Below are 19,831 nucleotides of genomic sequence, written 5' to 3'. Positions count from 1 at the left end.
GGTATCCTCCGAAGGGCCTATTGAGGCACTCGTCGCTGCCTCCTCACCAGCAGAAACCCCAACTCCCCCCTCGTGGTCTCTCACCGACTTTCCCACCCAGCGCGCCTGATGGGGTCTAATCTTGCCAATCTCCTTCCCATCCCGCTCACTCCTCCCAGCGCTGACCCTGTGAACTCTGCCTGCGGATCAGCTATCCCTGCCCCTCTCCGCATCTCCCTCCAGAATGTTCATTCAATTCCGAACAAGGTCCTTGCCATGTCATCCATGAGCTTATTGTGAATGATTGCATCAACATCAAGTCCTTGACAGAAACCTGGCTGACGGTTGATGACACCTTGTTCATGAGACCCACCTCCTGCTCCCTCGACCCTCATCCCACTAAACTACTGACCACACAGCTTATCTTCCTTCTCCTCAGGTACTGTCCCCCTCCCTTTCGAATCTGTCTTCATCATCCCCTCCTCAAAATACCCACCCATGATCCCTCTGTCCTTACAAACTACCTCCCCATCTCCAACCTCCCTTTCCTCTCCAAAGTCCTTGAACGAGTTGTCACCTCCAAAATCGGTGCCCATTTTTCCCGCAACCCCATAGTTGAACATCTCCAATCAGGTTTCCGCCCCTGCCACAGTACTGAAACGGCCCTTATCAAAGTCTCATCCTCTGTGACTGTGACCGTAGTAAACGATCCCGCCTCCCTGTCTGCAGCTTTTGACACGGTTGACCACACCATCCTCCTCAAACACCTCTCCTCCGTTGTCCCGATGAGCGGACATGGCACCGAGGGGCAGCAGCATCCGAAAACACAACGTCAGGTTCCACATGTACGCTGATGACACCCAGCTCTACCTCACCCCCACCTCCCTCGATCCCCCCACTGCCTCTGATTTGTCACACTGCTTGTCCAATATCCAGTCCTGGATGAGCAAAAATTTCTTCCAAATTGGAAAAATCGAAGTCATTGTCTTTGGTCCCCACCACAAACTCCGTTCCCTAGCCACCGACTCCACCCTCTCCCTGGCCACTGTCTGAAGCTGAACCAGAATGTTCGCAACCTTGGCCTCCTATTTGACCCTATGAGTTTCTGACCCCAAATCCTCTCCATCGCCATGACCGCCTACTTCCACCTCTGTACCATCACCCGTTTCCGCCCCTGCCTCAGCACATCAGCTGCTGAAACCCTCATATATGCTTTTGTTACCTCCAGACTAGAGTATTTCAATGTTCTCCTGGCCAACCTCCCACCTTCCACCGTCGGTAAACTTCAGCTCATCGAAGATTCTGCTGCCCATATCCTAACTCGCAGCAAGTCCCGTTCACCAATCACCTCTGTGCTTGCTGACCTACATTGGCTCCTGGTCCACCAAAGCTTTGATTTTAAAATTCTCATCCTCTTATTCAAATCCCTGCCTGGCCTCGCCACTCCCTATCTCTGTAACCTTCTCCAGCTCTACAACCCTCAGATCTCTGCTGGCCTCTGGTGCATCCCCTGCTCCTTTCGCCCCACCATTGGCAGCAATGCCGTAGCTGCCTACGCCCTAAGCTGTGGAATTCCCTCTCTAAACCTCTCTGCCTCTCCACCTCCCTCTCCTCTTTTAAGATGCTCCTTAAAACCTACCTCTTAGACTAAGCTTTTAGTCACCTGTCCTAATTTCTCCTCTTTGGCTGGCTCCCAATTTCTGTCTGATTATGTTCCTGTGACATGCCTTGGGACATTTTCCTACATTAAGGGCGCTATATAAGTGCAAGTTGTTGTCATTTTATGGCGTACGGCATTACTGTCTGTGGGAATATGTCTAGTCTGCACCCTAATCATTTCCTGTTTCACATTTGTGCACCGTCTCATTTACTAATTTTTCTTTCCAGCTTATCTGGGCTAGTTCCCTCTTTATCTCATTCCAATCAAATAACTTTACTTCTGATGGTTGCCTCTCCTCTTTAATTTTGATACAGAACCTAATTATGGTCTGGTCACTGTTTCCTAGACGCACCCCTACCATTACATTATCCACTTGTCAACTTCCTGTCCAAGAACTAAAACTGCCTCTTTCCTTGTTAGAGTCAAATATTTCTCTGCATTGACCTGAATCTGTTATCTACCTGCCCACTCCGCTAACCTACCCCTCCTATCGTGTTCTGCATAGTTTACCACACCCCATTAATTTGGTATCATTAGCAAACATCAATTTTTTTTTATTACATAATGAATATTTGTTCTCGGGATGTGGGCGGCAATGACAAGGTCATATTTAGCAAGGAAGAAGGTGCTGCCAAAGTTACAATAAAAGAGGAGGTATTCGAGATACTGGATGGGCTAAAAATTGATAAAGAGGAGGTACTAGAAAGGCTGGCTGTACTTAAAGTAGATAAGTCATCCTAGATTGCTGAGGGAAGTAAGGGTGGAAATTATGGACATGCTGGTTATAATCTTCCAATCATCCTTAGATATGAGGGTGGTGCCAGAGGATTGGAGAATTGCAAATGTTACACCCTTGTTCAAAAAAGGGTGTAAGGATAAACCCAGCAACTACGGGCCTGTCAGTTTAACCTCAGTGGTGGGGAAACTTTTAGAAATGATAATCCGGGACAAAATTAACAGTCGCTTGGACAATTGTTGATTAATTAAGGAGAGCCAGCATGGATTTGTTAAAGGCAAATCGTGTTTAACTAACTTGATAGAGTTTTTTGATGAGGTAACAGAGAGGGTCGATGAGGGCAATGCAGTTGATGTGATGTATATGGACTTCCAAAAGGTGTTTGATAAAGTGCCGCATAATAGGCTTGTCATCAAAGTTTAAGCCCATGGAATAAAAGGGGCAGTGGCAGCATGGATACAAAATTGGCTAAGTGACAGGAAACAGAGAGTAGTGGTGAACGGTTGTTTCTAAATTCTAAAAGGGATGCAGGCACAGAGAGATCTGGGGGTATATGTGCACAGATAGTTGAAGGTAGCAGGGCAGGTTGAGAAAGCGGTTAAGGAAGCATACAGGATCCTGGGCTCTATAAATAGAGACTTAGAGTACAAAAGCAAGGAGGTTACAATGAACCTTTATAAAACACTGGTTCAGCCACAACTGGAGCATTGTGTCCAGTTCTGGGCACTGCACTTTAGGAAGGATGTGAAGGCCTTAGAGAGGGTGCAGAAGAGATTTACTAGAATGATTCCAGGGATGAGAGACTTCAGTTAGGTGGATAGACTGGAGAAGCTGGGGTTGTTCTCCTTGGAACAGAGACGGTTACGAGGAGATTTGATAGAGGTATTCAAAATCATGAAGGGTCTAGACAGAGTAGATAGAGAGAAACTGTTCCCATTGGCTGAAGTGTCAAGGACCAGAGGACACAGATTTAAGGTGATTGACAAAACCAAAGGCGTCATGAGGAAAAACTTTTTTACACAGCGAGTGGTTATGATCTGGAATGTACTGCCTGAGGGGGTGGTGGAGACAGATTCAATTGTGGCTTTCAAAAGGCAATTGGATAAGTACTTGAAGGGAAAAAAATTGCAGGGCTACAGGGTGGGACCAGCTGGATTGCTCTTGCAGAGAGCCGGCATGGACTTGATGGGCCAAATGTCCTCCTTCCATGCTGTAACCATTCTATGATTTACTGACCATCCCCAGTTACTCCAAGAAGGTGGTGGGCCTACTGTAGCAATTGTTTACAGCTGAGTGGCTTGCTAGGCCAGTCACATCGTGTAGGACTGGGGTCACATGTAGGTTCTTTAGTGAGAGGCATTAGTGAACCAGGTTTTTGTGACAGTTATCATGGTGGGTTTTTCTAGTTGCCAGCACACAAATTACCCGTAATGTTGAATTCAACTCGCCATCGGTGGGATTTGAACTCACGACCTCTGGGTAGCTGGTCTGGGACCCTAACCACTAGGCTACCACAACCTCTTCTTGCACCTCTGTCCAAACATAAACAGAAAATAAAAAAGAGGTTTCAGGGCAAGTGGGCATGATGCACCTCATATAGATGTAATGCCTCGTGGGGTAAGTAGATGCACTGTGGTTCATAACCTCAAGTCCAAAGCAGTTCCAAGACCCATACCTGAGTCTCGATGGCTGACGTGACTCCTCCTGAAGTGTTTGGCAAGCGGTCTGCTGATTGAGTGGCGTTGAGTGGGTGCCCTGCATCAGAGGCAGTGCCCGAGCCCTGCTCTCTTGCCCGCTTTGAGCTGGACTGAATGAAGAAGCAGGACATGGGTCTCCAGCCAATACTGTTCCTTCTCCCTGGTCTCAACCTGCTCACCACACGTGGAGAGGGGGGTCCCGTGGGAATTCCGTCGGGTGCTACTTTGGAGTTCTGGGGTTCGGATGAATGACTTGGAAAATGATGGATAGACCTTGCCCCCTGTCGTTCGTATTCCAACGAGGGGACGGACAGATTCTGGATTGATCTGCTCTTGTGGATCGCGCCCTCATTTTGTTGCAGGTACGAACACTTTGGAAGACTCAGCCTAGCGATGAGACTTCTATTCTCTTCTTTACTCCTTCCGTGTTGACCCCTGGAGAAGCTCTTGCTCCAATGTCTCGTGGAATTTGGGTGCTTTTGCAGCATTTCTTCGGTGTTAGTTTCCTCAATTCTCTTCAGCAACCACTCCTTTCCCTGGGACGAGCAAACAGTGTTTCTCCGTAAAGAGTTGGATCTTGTGACCGAGAGTTTCTGCAGGTCCGATAGCAGCCCTGTGATATAACCATTGATTCCAGACGCGTTTCCACGGACGATGGGCTGTCCAATAAAAAAAAAACAATTGAAGTAATGAAGGAAGGAAGGAAACATGACTAGTAATCAAGGTCAAAGGTCACGGAACCATTTGTATTTGCATGTCCAATCCATGATCCTAAATCAAAAATCCAGCTTTCCGATCGGATAGTTTGAATCTTAAAAGGTGTTGTGTTTATTGCCAGGTGATAACTAATTAGAAACTGAGAGCTCAACTAGTCTTCAATAGATCACAGGAGTAAAGTCTTCAGTGGGTTTTGATACATCGTTTCCTGTGCAAACAGGAAGTTCTTTTCTTTTTGGTTAGCCAGGTGTCAGACACACATTGCCCAACCAACAGAGAAACCCCCATAGTGAGTGTCTCTGTTTGAATGGAATAACAGGGGCAGTGGCAGCATGAATACGAAATTGACTAAGTGAGAGGAAACAGAGTCATAGAGTTATACAGCACGGATAGAGGCCCTTCGGCCCATCGTGTCCGCGCCGGCCATCAAGCCCTGTCTACTCTAATCCCATATTCCAGCATTTGGTCCGTAGCCTTGTATGCTATGGCATTTCAAGTGCTCATCCAAATGCTTCTTGAATGTTGTGAGGGTTCCTGCCTCCACAGGAAGTGGTGAAGGGTTGTTTTTCGGACTGGAGGGAGGTGTACAGTGGTATTCCCCAGGGGTCGGTACCAGGACCACGGCTTTTTTTGATATTTATTAATGACTTGGACTTGGTGCACAGGGCACAATTTCAACATTTGCAGATGAAACAAAACTTGGAACAGTGAGGAGGATAGTGATAGACTTCAAGACGATATAGACAGGTTGGTGAAATGGGCAGACACATGGCAGATGAAATTTAACGCAGAGAAGTGCAAAGTGATACATTTTGGCAGGAAGAATGAGGAGAGACAATATAAACTAAATGGTACAATTCTAAAGGGGATGCAGGAACAGAGAGACCTGGGGGTTTATGTGCACAAATCTTTGAAGTTGGTAGAACAGGTTGAGAAAGTGGTTAAAAAAGCATTAGGGATCACGGGCTTTATAAACAGAGGCAAAGAATACAAAAGTATGGAAGTTATGATGAACTTTTATAAAACACTGGTTCTGCCACAACTGGAGTACTGTGTCCAGTTCTGGGCACCGCACTTTAGGAAGGATGTCAAGGCCTTAGAGAGGGTGCAGAAAAGATTTATTAGAATGATTCCACAGATGAGGGACTTCAGTTACGTGGATAGACTGGAGAAGCTGGGGTTGTTCTCCTTAGAGCAGAGAAGGTTGAAAGGAGAATTGATAGAAGTGTTCAAAGTCATGAGGGGTTTAGATAAAGTAAATAAAAAGAAACTGTTCCCATTGGCAGAAGGGCCGAGAACCAGAGGACACAGATTTAAGATGATTGGCAAAAGAACCAAAGGCAACATGAGGAAAAACTTTTTCTCGCAGCGAGTAGTTATGATCTGGAACGCGCTGCCTGAAAGGGTGGTGGAAGCAGATTCAATCGTGGCTTTCACAAAGGAATTGGACAAATACTTGAATGGAAAAAAATCTGTACGTCTACAGGGAAAGAGCGGGGGAATGGGACTAACTGGATTGGTCTTACAAAGAGCCAGCATGGGCTCGACGGGCCGAATGGCTTCCTTCTGTGTTGTAACCATTCTATGATTAAATGATCGGTATCAAATGCACACTCTTTCCCTGTAGGGACACACACCACTGACCTAAACCCACACAGAGAGAGTCTCCATTTGATCGGTACGGAGTGGACACTCTTTCCCTGTAGGGACACACACCACTTACCTAAACCCACACAGAGAGAGTCTCCATTTGATCGGTACGGAGTGGACACTCTTTCCCTGTGGGGACACACACCACTTACCTAAACCCACACAGAGAGAGTCTCCATTTGATCGGTACGGAGTGGACACTCTTTCCCTGTAGGGACACACACCACTTACCTAAACCCACACAGAGAGAGTCTCCATTTGATCGGTACGGAGTGGACACTCTTTCCCTGTGGGGACACACACCACTTACCTAAACCCACACAGAGAGAGAGAGAGTCTCCATTTGATTGGTAAGATTAACTATTCACCAGCCCCAATCCTGACACAGATTCTCAAACACCGACCACTTTGTTCTCACCCTGGCCTTTATCCTCACACACTCACGCTGCCCATCCTGTTCATAGAGTAAAAGTGAGATTTCTTACTTGACTGATGATCCTTAAGCAGGATGTGCTCGATGGACCGGGGTATGTGCTGCTTTCCTGAAGCCTGTGACACACGTACTCACATTGTACTATCCCACACTGAGCAATAAGGTGTCAGTACTTGAACAACCCACTAATCCTTGCCTAATCCTCCTACCACAGACATGCAGCAAGAGGAAAACAACCTGAGTCATTGCAGGCTTCACACAAATTTCTTGGATGCTTCACTGCCACAGGTGTGTCCAAATAAGGGAAAAATCCTTCCCGAGGAAGGAGAAATCTCATCAGCCCACACAGCATCAATCAACATAAGCCCGCAGACAGACTCACACACACTCATACACTTACAGGCTCACACTCATACACTCACAGATTCGCGTGCACAGAATCACACACTCATACACACACACTCATACACTTGCACAGACTCACACACACTCATGCACTCACATAGACTCACACGCATGCACACTCATAACTTGCACAGACTCACTCATACACTTGCACAGACTCACACACACTCATGCACTCACATAGACTCACACGCATGCACACTCATAACTTGCACAGACTCACTCATACACTTGCACAGACTCACACACACTCATGCACTCGCACAAACTCACACACACTCATGCACTCGCACAGACACACACACACACTCATACATTTGCACGGACTCACAAACGCATGCACGCATGCATACACAGACTCACGTCTGGGTACGGCAGCATAGTGTTATGTTACTGGACTAGTAATCCAGAGGCCTGGACTAATAATCCGGACTCATGAATTCAAATTCCGCGATGGCAGCTGTGGAATTTAAATTCAATTAATTAAAATTTTTAAAATCTAGAATAAAAAACACCTAGTGGCCATGAAACTACCGGATTGTTGTAAAAACCCATCTGGTTCACTGATGCAATGTGGTTGATTCTTAATCACCCTCTGAAATGGCCGAGCAAGCCACTCAGTTGTACAATCTCGCGACAAAAAGTCAGAATAAGAATAAAACCGGAAGGACCATGAGGCACCAGACACGACAAAGGCAAACCAAGCCCAATTGACCCTGCAAAATCCTCCTCATGAACATCTGGGGACTTGTGCCAAAATTGGGAGAGCTGTCCCACAGACTAGTCAAGCAACAGCCTGACATAGCCATACTCACAGAATCATACCTTTCAGCCAACGTCCCAGACTCTTCCATCACCATCTCTGGGTATGTCCTGTCCCACCGGCAGGACAGACCCACCAGAGGTGGCGGTACAGTGATATACAGTCAGGAGGGAGTGGCCCTGGGAGTCCACAACATTGACTCTGGACCCCATGAAATCTCATGGCATCAGGTCAAACATGGGCAAGGAAACTTCCTGCTGATTACCACCTACCGCCCTCCCTCAGCTGATGAATCAGTCCTCCTCCATGTTGAGCACCACTTGGAGGAAGCACTGAGGGTACCAAGGGCACAGAATGTACTCTGGGTGGGGGACTTCAATGTCCATCACCAAGTGTGGCTTGGTAGCACCACTACTGACCAAGCTCGCCGAGTCCTGAAGGACATAGCTGCCAGACTGGGCCGGCAGCAGGTGGTGAGCGAACCAACACAGGTGAAAAATCTACTTGACCTCGTCCTCACCAATCTACTTGTCTCAGGATGCATCTGTCCATGACAGTATTGGTGGGAGTGATCACCACACAATCCTTGAGGAGACGAAGTCCCATCTTCACACTGAGGACACGATCCAACATGTTGTGTGGCACGACCACCGTGCTAAATGGGATAGATTCAGAACAGATCTGGCTGCTCAAAACTGGGCATCCATGAGGCGCTGTGGGCCATCAGCAGAATTGTATTCCAGCACAATCTGTAACCTCATGGCCCGGCATATTCCTCACTCTACCATTACCAACAAGCCAGGGGATCAACCCTGGTTCAATGAGGAGTGTAGAAGAGCATGCCAGGAGCAGCACCAGGTGTACCTAAAAATGAGGTGCTAAACAGCGGAAGCAACATGCTATAGACAGAGCTAAGCGATTCCACAACCAATGGCTCTGCAGTCCTGCCACATCCAGTTGTGAATGGTAGTGGACAATTAAACAACTAACGGGAGGAGGTGGCCAGCATTTATTGCCCATCCCTAATTGCCGTTGAGAAGGTGGTGGTGAGCCGCCTTCTTGAACCGCTGCAGTCCGTGTGGTGAAGGTTCTCCCACAGTGCTGTTACGGTAAGGAGTTCCCAGATTTTGACCCAGCGACGATGAAGGAACGGCGATATATTTCCAAGTAGGGATGGTGTGTGATTTGGAGGGGAACGTGTGGGTGGTGTTGTTCCCATGTGCCTGCTGCTCTTGTCCTTCTAGGTGGTAGAGGTCACGGGTTTGGGAGGTGCTGTCAAAGAAGTCTTGGCAAGTTGCTGCAGTGCATCCTGTGGATGGTACACACTGCAGCCACAGTGCGCTGGTGGTGAAGGGAGTGAATGTTTAGGGTGCTGGATGGGGTGCCAATCAAGTGGGCTGCTTTGTCCTGGATGGTGTCCAGCTTCTTGAGTGTTGTTGGAGCTGAACTCATCCAGGCAAGTGGAGAGTATTCCATCACAGTCCTGACTTGTGCCTTGTAGATGGTGGAAAGGCTTTGGGGAGTCAGGAGGTGAGTCACTCGCCGCAGAATACCCAGCCTCTGACCTGCTCTTGTAGCCACAGTATTTATATGGCTGGTCCAGTTAGGTTTCTGGTCAATGGTGACCCCCAGGATGTTGATGGTGGGGGATTCGGTGATGGTAATGCTGTTGAATGTCAAGGGGAGGTGGTTAGACTCTCTCGTGTTGGAGATGGCCATTGCCTGGCACTTGTCTGGCATGAATGTTACTTGCCACTTATGAGCCCAAGCCTGGATGTTGTCCAGGTCTTGCTGCATGTGGGCATGGACTGCTTCATTATCTGAGGGGTTGCGAATGGAACTGAATACTGTGCAATCATCAGCAAACATCCCCATTTCTGACCTTATGATGGAGGGAAGGTCATTGATGAAGCAGCTGAAGATGGTTGGGCCGAGGACACTGCCCTGAGGAACTCCTGCAGCAATGTCCTGGGGCCGAGATGATTGGCCTCCAACAACCACTACCATCTTCCTTTGTGCTACGAATGACTCCAGCCACTGGAGAGTTTTCCCCCTGATTCGCATTGACTTCAATTTTACTAGGGCTCCTTGGTGCCACACTCGGTCAAATGCTGCCTTGATGTCAAGGGCAGTCACTCTCACCTCACCTCTGGAATTCAGCTCTTTTGTCTCTGGTTGGACCAAAGCTCTAATGAGGTCTGGAGCTGAGTGGTCCTGGCGGAACCCAAACTGAGCATCGGTGAGCAGGTTATTGGTGAGTAAGTGCCACTTGATAGCACGACACCTTGCATCACTTTGCTGATGATTGAGAGTAGACTGATGGGGCGGTAATTGGCCTGATTGGATTTGTCCTGCTTTTTGTGGACAGGACATACCTGGGCAATTTTCCACTGTCGGGTAGATGCCAGTGTTGTAGCTGTACTGGAACAGCTTGGCTTGAGGCGCGGCTAGTTCTGGAGCACAAGTCTTCAGCACTACAGCTGGGATGTTGTCGGGGCCCATAGCCTTTGCTGTATCCAGTGCACTCAGCCGTTTCTTGATATCACGTGGAGTCAATCAAATTGGCTGAAGACTGGCTTCTGTGATGGTGGAGACAGAGATGGATCATCCACTCGACACTTCTGGCTGAAGATGGTTGCAAATGCTTCAGCCTTGTCTTTTGCACTCACGTGCTGGACTCCGCCATCATTGAGGATGGGGATGTTTGCAGAGCCTCCTCCTCCCGTTAGTTGTTTAATTGTCCACCACCATTCACGACTGGATGTGGCCGGACTGCAGAGCTTGGATCTGATCCGTTGGTTGTGGAATCGCTTAGCTCTGTCTGTAGCATGTTGCTTCTGCTGTTTAGCATGCATGTAGTCCTGTGTTGTAGCTTCACCAGGTTGGCACCTCATTTTTAGGTACGCCTGGTGCTGCTCCTGCACTCCTCATTGAGCCAGGCTTGTTGGTAATGGTAGAGTGAGGAATATGCCGGGCCATGAGGTTACAGATTGTGCTGGAATACAATTCTGCTGCTGCTGATGGCCCACAGTGCCTCATGGATGCCCAGTTTTGAGCTGCTAGATCTGTTCTGAATCTATCCCATTTAGCACGGTGGTAGTGCCACACAACACGTTGGATGGTGTCCTCAGTGTGAAGACGGGACTTCGTCTCCACAAGGACTGTGCGGTGGTCACTCCTACCAATACTGTCATGGACAGATGCATTTGCGACAGGTAGATTGGTGAGGACGAGGTCAAGTCGGTTTTTCCCTCATCTTGGTTTGCTCACCACCTGCCGCAGGCCCAGTCTGGCAACTCTGTCCTTCAGGACTCGGCCAGCTCGGTCAGTAGTGGTGCTACCGAGCCACTCTTGGTGATGGATATTGAAGTCTCCCACCCAGAGTACATTCTGTGACCTTGTTACCCTCAGTGCTTCCTCCAAGTGGTGTTCAACATGGAGGAGGACTGATTCATCAGCTGAGGGAGGACGGTAGGTGGTAATCAGCAGGAGGTTTCCTTGCCCATGCTTGACCTGATGCCATGAGATTTCATGGGGTCCAGAGTCGATGTTGAGGACTCCCAGGGCCACTCCCTCCTGACTGTATATCACTGTACCACCACCTCTGGTCAGTCTGTCCTGCCGGTGGGACAGGACAGACCCAGGGATGGTGATGGAAGAGACTGGGACGTTAGCTGAAAGGTATGATTCTGAGAGTGTGGCTATGTCAGGCTGTTGCTTGACTAGTCTGTGGGACAGCTCTCCCAATTTTGGTATATGTCCCCAGACGTTAGTGAGGAGGACTTTGCAGGGTCGACTGGGCTTGGTTTGCCTTTGTTGTGTCCGGTGCCTAGTGGTCCGATGCCAGGTGGTCGGTCCGGTTTTATTCTTATTATGACTTTTTTTTAAGTGAGATTGCTTGCTCGGCCATTTCGGAATCAACCACATTGCTGTGGGTCTGGAGTCACAAATCGGCCAGACCGGGTAAGGACAGCAGGTTTCCTTCCCGAAAGGGCATTAGTGAACCAGTTGGTTTTTTACGACAATCCAGTAGTTTCATGGCCACCATTACTGATACTAGTATTTTAATTCCAGATTTTTATTTAATTAATTGAATTTAAATTCCCCAGCTGCTGTGGCGGGATTTGAACTCATAACTCTGGATTATTAGTCCAGTAACATAACCACTATGCTACCGTTCACATGAGTGCAAAAGACAGGGCTGAAGCACTTGCAACCATCTTCAACGTAATTTAAAAGGGATAACTAAGCTAAGGCAAGTCATGGCAGCAGACCTCGCACCCGTGATATGCCCCTCCTGCAAGATGTGGGAAGTCATGGACACTACCAGTGTCCCTGCCGACCATGTGTGCTGGAAGTGTGTCCACCTGCAGCGACTGACCGATCGTATCTCGGAGCTGGAGCTGCGGGTGGACTCACTGTGGAGCATCCGCGATGCAGAGAAACTCGTGGATAGCACGTTTTGCGAGTTGGTCACACCGCAGGTAAAGGCAGTACAGGCAGGAAGTGAATGGGTGACCACCAGGCAGAGTAAGAGGTGCAGGCAGGTAGTGCAGGGGTCCCCTGTGGCCATCCCCCTCTCAAACAGGTATACCGTTTTGGATACTGTTGTGGGAGATGGCTCACCAGGGGAAGGTGGCAGCGGCCAGGTTCATGGCACCGTGGCTGGCTCTGCTGCACAGGAGGGCAGGAAAAAGAGTGGCAGAGCTATAGTGATAGGGGACTCGATTGTAAGGGGAATAGACAGGCGTTTCTGCGGCCGCAACCGAGACTCCAGGATGGTATGTTGCCTCCCTGGTGCAAGGGTCAAGGATGTCTCGGAGCGGCTGCAGGACATTCTGGAGGGGGAGGGTGAACAGCCAGTTGTCGTGGTGCATATAGGCACCAACGATATAGGTAAAAAACGGAATGAGGTCCTACAAGCTGAATTTAGGGAGTTAGGAGTTAAACTAAAAAGTAGGACCTCAAAGGTAGTAATCTCAGGATTGCTACCAGTGCCACGGGCTAGTCAGAGTAGGAATGACAGGATAGCTGGGATGAATACGTGGCTTGAGAGATGGTGCAAGAGGGAGGGATTCAAATTCCTGGGACATTGGAACCGGTTCTGGGGGAGGTGGGACCAGTACAAATTGGACGGTCTGCATCTGGGCAGGACTGGAACCAATGTCCGAGGGGGAGTGTTTGCTAGTGCTGTTGGGGAGGGTTTAAACTAAAGTGGCAGGGGGATGGGAACCGATGCAGGAAGTCAGTGGGAAGTAAAGTGGTGACAGAAACAAAAGGCAGTAAGGGAGAGTGTACAGAACATGACCGGACAGATGGTCTGAGAAAGCAGGGCAAAGACCAAGGGAAGTCTAGATTAAACTGCATTTATTTCAATGCAAGAAGTCTGATGGGCAAGGCAGATGAACTCAGGGCATGGATGGGTACATGGGACTGGGATGTTATAGCTATTACTGAAACATGGCTAAGGGAGGGGCAGGACTGGCAGCTCAATGTTCCAGGGTACAGATGCTATAGGAAAGATAGAGCAGGAGGTAAGAGAGGAGGGGGAGTTGCGTTCTTGATTAGGGAGAACATCACGGCAGTAGTGAGAGGGGATATATCCGAGGGTTCGCCCACTGAGTCTATATGGGTAGAACTGAAAAATAAGAAGGGAGAGATCACTTTGATAGGATTGTACTACAGACCCCCAAATAGTCAACGGGAAATTGAGGAGCAAATATGTAAGGAGATTACATATTTGCTCAAGAAAAATAGGGTGGTAATAGTAGGGGACTTTAACTTTCCCAACATTGACTGGGACAGCCATAGCATTAGGGGCTTGGATGGAGAGAAATTTGTTGAGTGTATTCAGGAGGAATTTCTCATTCAGTATGTGGATGGCCCGACTAGAGAGGGGGCAAAACTTGACCTCCTCTTGGGAAATAAGGAAGGGCAGGTGACAGAAGTGTTAGTGAGGGATCACTTTGGGACCAGTGATCATAATTCCATTAGTTTTAAGATAGCTATGGAGAAGGATAGGTCTGGCCCAAAAGTTAAAATTCTAAATTGGGAAAAGGCCAATTTTGATGGTATTGGACAGGAACTTTCAGAAGTTGATTGGGAGAGTCTGTTGGCAGGCAAAGGGACGTCTGGTAAGTGGGAGGCCAAGTCAGAAAGAAGAAGGAGGCATATGACATGCATAGGCAGCTGGGATCAAGTGGATCCCTTGAAGAGTATAGTGATTGCCGGAGTAGAGTTAAGAGAGAAATCAGGAGGGCAAAAAGGGGACATGAGATTGCTTTGGCAGATCAGGCAAAGGTGAATCCAAAGAGCTTCTACAAATACATAAAGGGCAAAAGAGTAACTAGGGAGAGAGTAGGGCCTCTGAAGGATCAACAAGGTCATCTATGTGCGGAACCACAAGAGATGGGTGAGATCCTAAATTAATATTTCGCATCGGTATTTACTGTTGAGAAAGGCATGGATGTTAGGGAACTTGGGGAAATAAATAGTGATGTCTTGAGGAGTGTAAATATTACAGAGAGGGAGGTGCTGGAAGTCTTAACGCGCATCAAGGTAGATAAATCTCCGGGACCTGATTAAATGTATCCCAGGACGTTATGGGAGGTTAGGGAGGAAATTGCGGGTCCCCTGGCAGAGATATTTGAATCATTGACAGCTACAGGTGAGGTGCCTGAAGATTGGAGGGTAGCAAATGTTGTGCCTTTGTTTAAGAAGGGCGGCAGGGAAAAGCCTGGGAACTACAGACCGGTGAGCCTGACATCTGTAGTGGGTAAATTGTTAGAGGGTATTCTGAGAGACAGGATCTACAGGCATTTGGAGAGGCAGGGACTGATTAGGAACAGTCAGCATGGTTTTGTGAGAGGAAAATCATGTCTCACGAATTTGATTGAGTTTTTTGAAGGGGTAACCAAGAAGATAGATGAGGGCTGTGCAGTAGACGTGGTCTACATGGACTTTAGCAAAGCATTTGACAAGGTACCGCATGGTAGGTTGTTACATAAGGTTAGATCTCACGGGATCCAAGGTGAGGTAGCCAATTGGATACAAAATTGGCTTGACGACAGAAGTCAGAGGGTGGTTGTAGAGGGTTGTTTTTCAAACTGGATGCCTGTGTCCAGCAGTGTGCCTCAGGGATCGGTGCTGGGTCCGCTGTTATTTGTTATTTATATTAATGATTTGGATGAGAATTTAGGAGGAATGGTTAGTAAGTTTGCAGATGACACCAAGATTGGTGGCATCGTGGACAGTGAAGAAGGTTATCTAGGATTGCAACGGGATCTTGATAAATTGGGCCAGTGGGCCGATGAATGGCAGATGGAGTTTAATTTAGATAAATGTGAGGTGATGCATTTTGGTAGATCGAATCGGGCCAGGACCTACTCCGTTAATGGTAGGGCGTTGGGGAGAGTTATAGAACAAAGAGATCTAGGAGTACAGGTTCATAGCTCCTTGAAAGTGGAGTCACAGGTGGATAGGGTGGTGAAGAAGGCATTCGGCATGCTTGGTTTCATTGGTCAGAACATTGAATACAGGAGTTGGGATGTCTTGTTGAAGTTGTACAAGACATTAGTAAGGCCACACTTGGAATACTGTGTACAGTTCTGGTCACCCTATTATAGAAAGGATATTATTAAACTAGAAAGAGTGCAGAAAAGATTTACTAGGATGCTACCGGGACTTGATGGTTTGACTTATAGGGAGAGGTTGGATAGACTGGGACTTTTTTCCCTGGAGAGTAGGAGGTTGAGGGGTGATCTTATAGAAGTCTATAAAATAATGAGGGGCATAGATAAGGTAGATAGTCAAAATCTTTTCCCAAAGGTAGGGGAGTCTATAACGAGGGGGCATAGATTTAAGGTGAGAGGGGAGAGATACAAAAGGGTCCAGAGGGGCAATTTTTTCACTCAAAGGGTGGTGAGTGTCTGGAACGAGCTGCCAGAGGCAGTAGTAGAGGCGGGTACAATTTTGTCTTTTAATAAGCATTTGGACAGTTACATGGGTAAGATGGGTAGAGAGGGATATGGGCCAAGTGCAGGCAACTGGGACTAGCTTAGTGGTATAAACTGGGCGACATGGACATGTTGGGCCGAAGGGCCTGTTTCCATGTTGTAAACTTCTATGATTCTATGATGCTAAGTGCCAAGTGGATGATCCATCTCAGCCTCCTCCTGATATCCCCACCATCACAGAAGCCAGTCTTCAGCCAATTCGATTGACTCCACGTGATATCAACAAACGGCTGAGTGCACTGGATACAGCAAAGGCTATGGGCCCCGACAACATCCGGGCTGTAGTGCTGAAGACTTGTGCTCCAGAACTAGACACGCCACTAGCCAAACTGTTCCAGTACAGCTACAACACTGGCATCTACCCGACAATGTGGAAAATTGCCCAGGTATGCCCTGTCCACAAAAAGCAGGACAAATCCGCCCCATCATTCTACTCTCATCATTAAAGTGATGGAAGGTGTCATCGACAGTGCTATCAAGCGGCACTTACTCACCAATAACCTGATCACCGATGCTCAGTTTGGGTTCCGCCAGGACCACTCGGCTCCAGACCTCATTACAGCCTTGGACCAAACATGGACAAAAGAGCTGAATTCCAGAGGTGAGGTGAGAGTGACTGCCCTTGACATCAAGGCAGCATTTGACCGAGTGTGACACCAAGGAGCCCTAGTAAAATTGAAGTCAATGCGAATCAGGAGGAAAACTCTCCAGTGGCTGGAGTCATACCTAGCACAAAGGAAGATGGTAGTGGTTGTTGGAGGGCCAATCATCTCAGCCCCAGGACATTGCTGCAGGAGTTCCTCAGGGCAGTGTCCTAAGCCCAACCATCTTCAGCTGCTTCGTCAATGACCTTCCCTCCATCATAAAGTCAGAAATGGGGATGTTCGCTGATGATTGCACAGTGTTCAGTTCCATTCACAACCCCTCAGATAATGAAGCAGTCCGAGCCCGCATGCAGCAAGACCTGGACAACATCCAGGCTTGGGCTCATAAGTGGCAAGTAACATTCGCGCCAGACAAGTGCCAGGCAATGACCATCTCCAACAAGAGAGGAGTCTAACCACCTCCCCATGACATTCAATGGCATTACCATCGCCGAATCCCCCATCATCAACATCCTGGGGGTCACCATTGACCAGAAACTTAACTGGACCAGCTACATAAATACTGTGGCTACAAGAGCAGGTCAGAGGCTGGGTATTCTGCGGCGAGTGACTCACCTCCTGACTCCCCAAAGCCTTTCCACCATCTACAAGGCACAAGTCAGGAGTGTGATGGAATACTCTCCACTTGTCTGGATGAGTGCAGCTCCAACAACACTCAAGAAACTCAACACCATCCAGGACAAAGCAGCCCACTTGATTGGCACCCCATCCACCACCCTAAACATTCACTCCCTTCACCACCGGCCACACAGTGGCTGCAGTGTGTACCATCCACAGGATGCATTGCAGCAACTCGCCAAGGCTTCTTCGAAAGCACTTCCCAAACCCACGACCTCTACCACCTAGAAGGACAAGAGCAGGAGGTACATGGGAACAACACCACCTGCACGTTCCCCTCCAAATCACACACCATCCCGACTTGGAAATATATCGCCGTTCCTTCATCGTCGCTGGGTCAAAATCCTGGAAATCCCTTCCTAACAGCACTGTGGAAGAACCGTCACCACACGGACTGCAGCGGTTCAAGAAGGCGGCTCACCACCACCTTCTCAAGGGCAATTAGGGATGGGCAATAAATGCTGCGACACCCACATCCCATGAACGAATAAAAAAAACACTCATACACTCGCACAGACTCATACACTTGCATAGACTCACATAGGCTCACACACATGCACAAAGACTTACCCATACACTCGCAAACTCACATGCACGCACGCTGATTTATTCACACACTCACACAGACTCACACATGCACTCATGCACAATGACTCACACTCTTACACTTACGCACACTCACACACACACACACTCTCGCAGATTCAAAGGCATGCACACAGACTCACATACGCACTCGAACTCAAACACTCGCACACAGACTCACGCATGTACACTCATACACTTGCAGACTCAAACACATGCACTCACACACATGCACATACTAACACGCATGCACACAGACTCACACACGAATACAGACTCACACACTCACATACTCTCTATCAATGAGGGTATACCAGTTTTGGGCTGGGAAGAGATTTTGTTTCAATTCATGTTATGAATATTATAAAGGTTAGATTTAGCTTACAAAGGGTTAACTCCCTGAGATGCAAGATATTTAAACCTCACATCTAGATGTTAATTAGGAAACAGTGGGATGTTGTTGATTGTGTGCCACAGCAGCTTGGACCCTGGTGATAGTAGGGTTCCCTGAGGGGGATAGCAGACAGCCCAGTCGTAAGTTCATGTCATGTATGGACAGTAAGGTTTATTAGGTTCAGTTTTTCTCACTGCCCCACTGACCCTTACCTTTAGTGATGTCCCTGTTAGACCCCCTCACCCTCAGTGCCTACTGACCCTTACCATAAGTGGTGATCCCTGGATAGACCACCCTCACCCTCAGTGCCCACTGACCCTTACCATAAGCGGTGATCCTGTTAGACCCCCTCACCCTCAGTGCCCACTGACCCTTACCATAAGTGGTGATCCCTGGATAGACCACCCTCACCCTCAGTGCCCTGCTGATACTTACCTTTGGTGATGTCCCTGGATAGAGCCCCCTCACCCATAGCACCCACTGAACCTCTCCCTCAGTACCCACTGACCTTTACCTTAAGTGATGACCCTGTTAGACCCCTCACCCTCAGTGCCCACTGACCCTTACCTTTAGTGGTGTGAGCTCCACAGGTGTAACCCTGGACGGATCTACCAAGGGTTTTGGCCGTTTCACGCAGTCTGCCACCAGCCCCTGCCACTGCTGGGGGAGGCCAATGAATTTCTGACTCTGCGGGTCGAAGGAGATGTGGACCCTGTGCTGGAAGTTGAGAGGAGCTGAAATCTCCAGACGGTGGGCTTTCCTCCTCTTCAACATATCGAGCCGGTGAAGGAGAGTTTCAGGGAATGAATCTGCAACGAGAAGAGACGGAGGTTAGCCGCGTGCTCAGAGGACGGGACAAGCTGGAGCTGGGGGACGTGCCAGCTGCATTTTCAGATGCTCACATTCCTTGGGCTGCCTGTTGGATGGAAAACAAAGGTGTGCAGCCACGCCTCGTAGAAACCTGCTGGAGCTGAGTTACAAAGGATGGTGTTTAAAGTATAAACTGTCCCACTGTCAGTACGGGGGCTGAGCACTGAACTGAACTGAAGCTGGGCTAGTCTCCAGGCTGGGTCAACGACTCAGACTCTGGACTTGCACGGTCATTCTTTAATAATTAAACACCAGCCCAGCGGACAAGACAAGTTCCCTTTCTTTCACTCAGACTGCAAACAAGCGTCATGTGTAACAAATGTGGCTGACAACTATGCAAAGCCTCCCCTAGTTATCATCAGGTGCCTTGTGTTTGGAACTTAACCTGGAACTGCCTGGTCAGATAAACCTGTTCTCCAGCTCTCAGCTGAAGCGGTTTCTCCCATTGGTTTTGTGCTGGGTTAACACTGCCACCTCTGCTCCTGGGAATAACGTTCAGCTGGACGGGACCCCCATGTGGGGCGCTGTCCCTGGGGGTCTCAGCTGGATGGGACCCCCCATGTGGGGCACTGTCCCTGGGGGTCTCAGCTGGACGGGACCCCCCAATGTGGGGCACTGTCCCTGGGGGTCTCAGCTGGACGGGA

General features: G+C 48.6%; 1 protein-coding gene across 1 annotated transcript in view; it reads right to left on the bottom strand.

Annotated features, from left to right (window-relative positions):
- The window catches only part of LOC137326085 (serine/threonine-protein kinase PAK 4-like), a 68,829-nt gene extending 49,600 nt beyond the window's left edge, over positions 1-19,229 (bottom strand). Inside the window, exons 1-2 of the mRNA XM_067990963.1 lie at positions 18,885-19,229; positions 4,051-4,731 (exon numbers count right to left, since the gene is read on the bottom strand). Of these exons, the coding sequence (XP_067847064.1) occupies positions 4,051-4,731; positions 18,885-19,091 (888 nt within the window). The 5' untranslated portion in view covers positions 19,092-19,229. The remainder of the gene's footprint in view (positions 1-4,050; positions 4,732-18,884) is intronic.
- Between the last annotated feature and the right edge of the window lie 602 nt (positions 19,230-19,831).

Source organism: Heptranchias perlo, chromosome 10, assembly GCF_035084215.1.
Source record: "Heptranchias perlo isolate sHepPer1 chromosome 10, sHepPer1.hap1, whole genome shotgun sequence".
NCBI lineage: Eukaryota > Metazoa > Chordata > Chondrichthyes > Hexanchiformes > Hexanchidae > Heptranchias > Heptranchias perlo.
The sequence above is the reverse complement of the archived record's forward strand: the minus strand, read 5'-3'. Positions and strand labels throughout refer to the sequence as shown.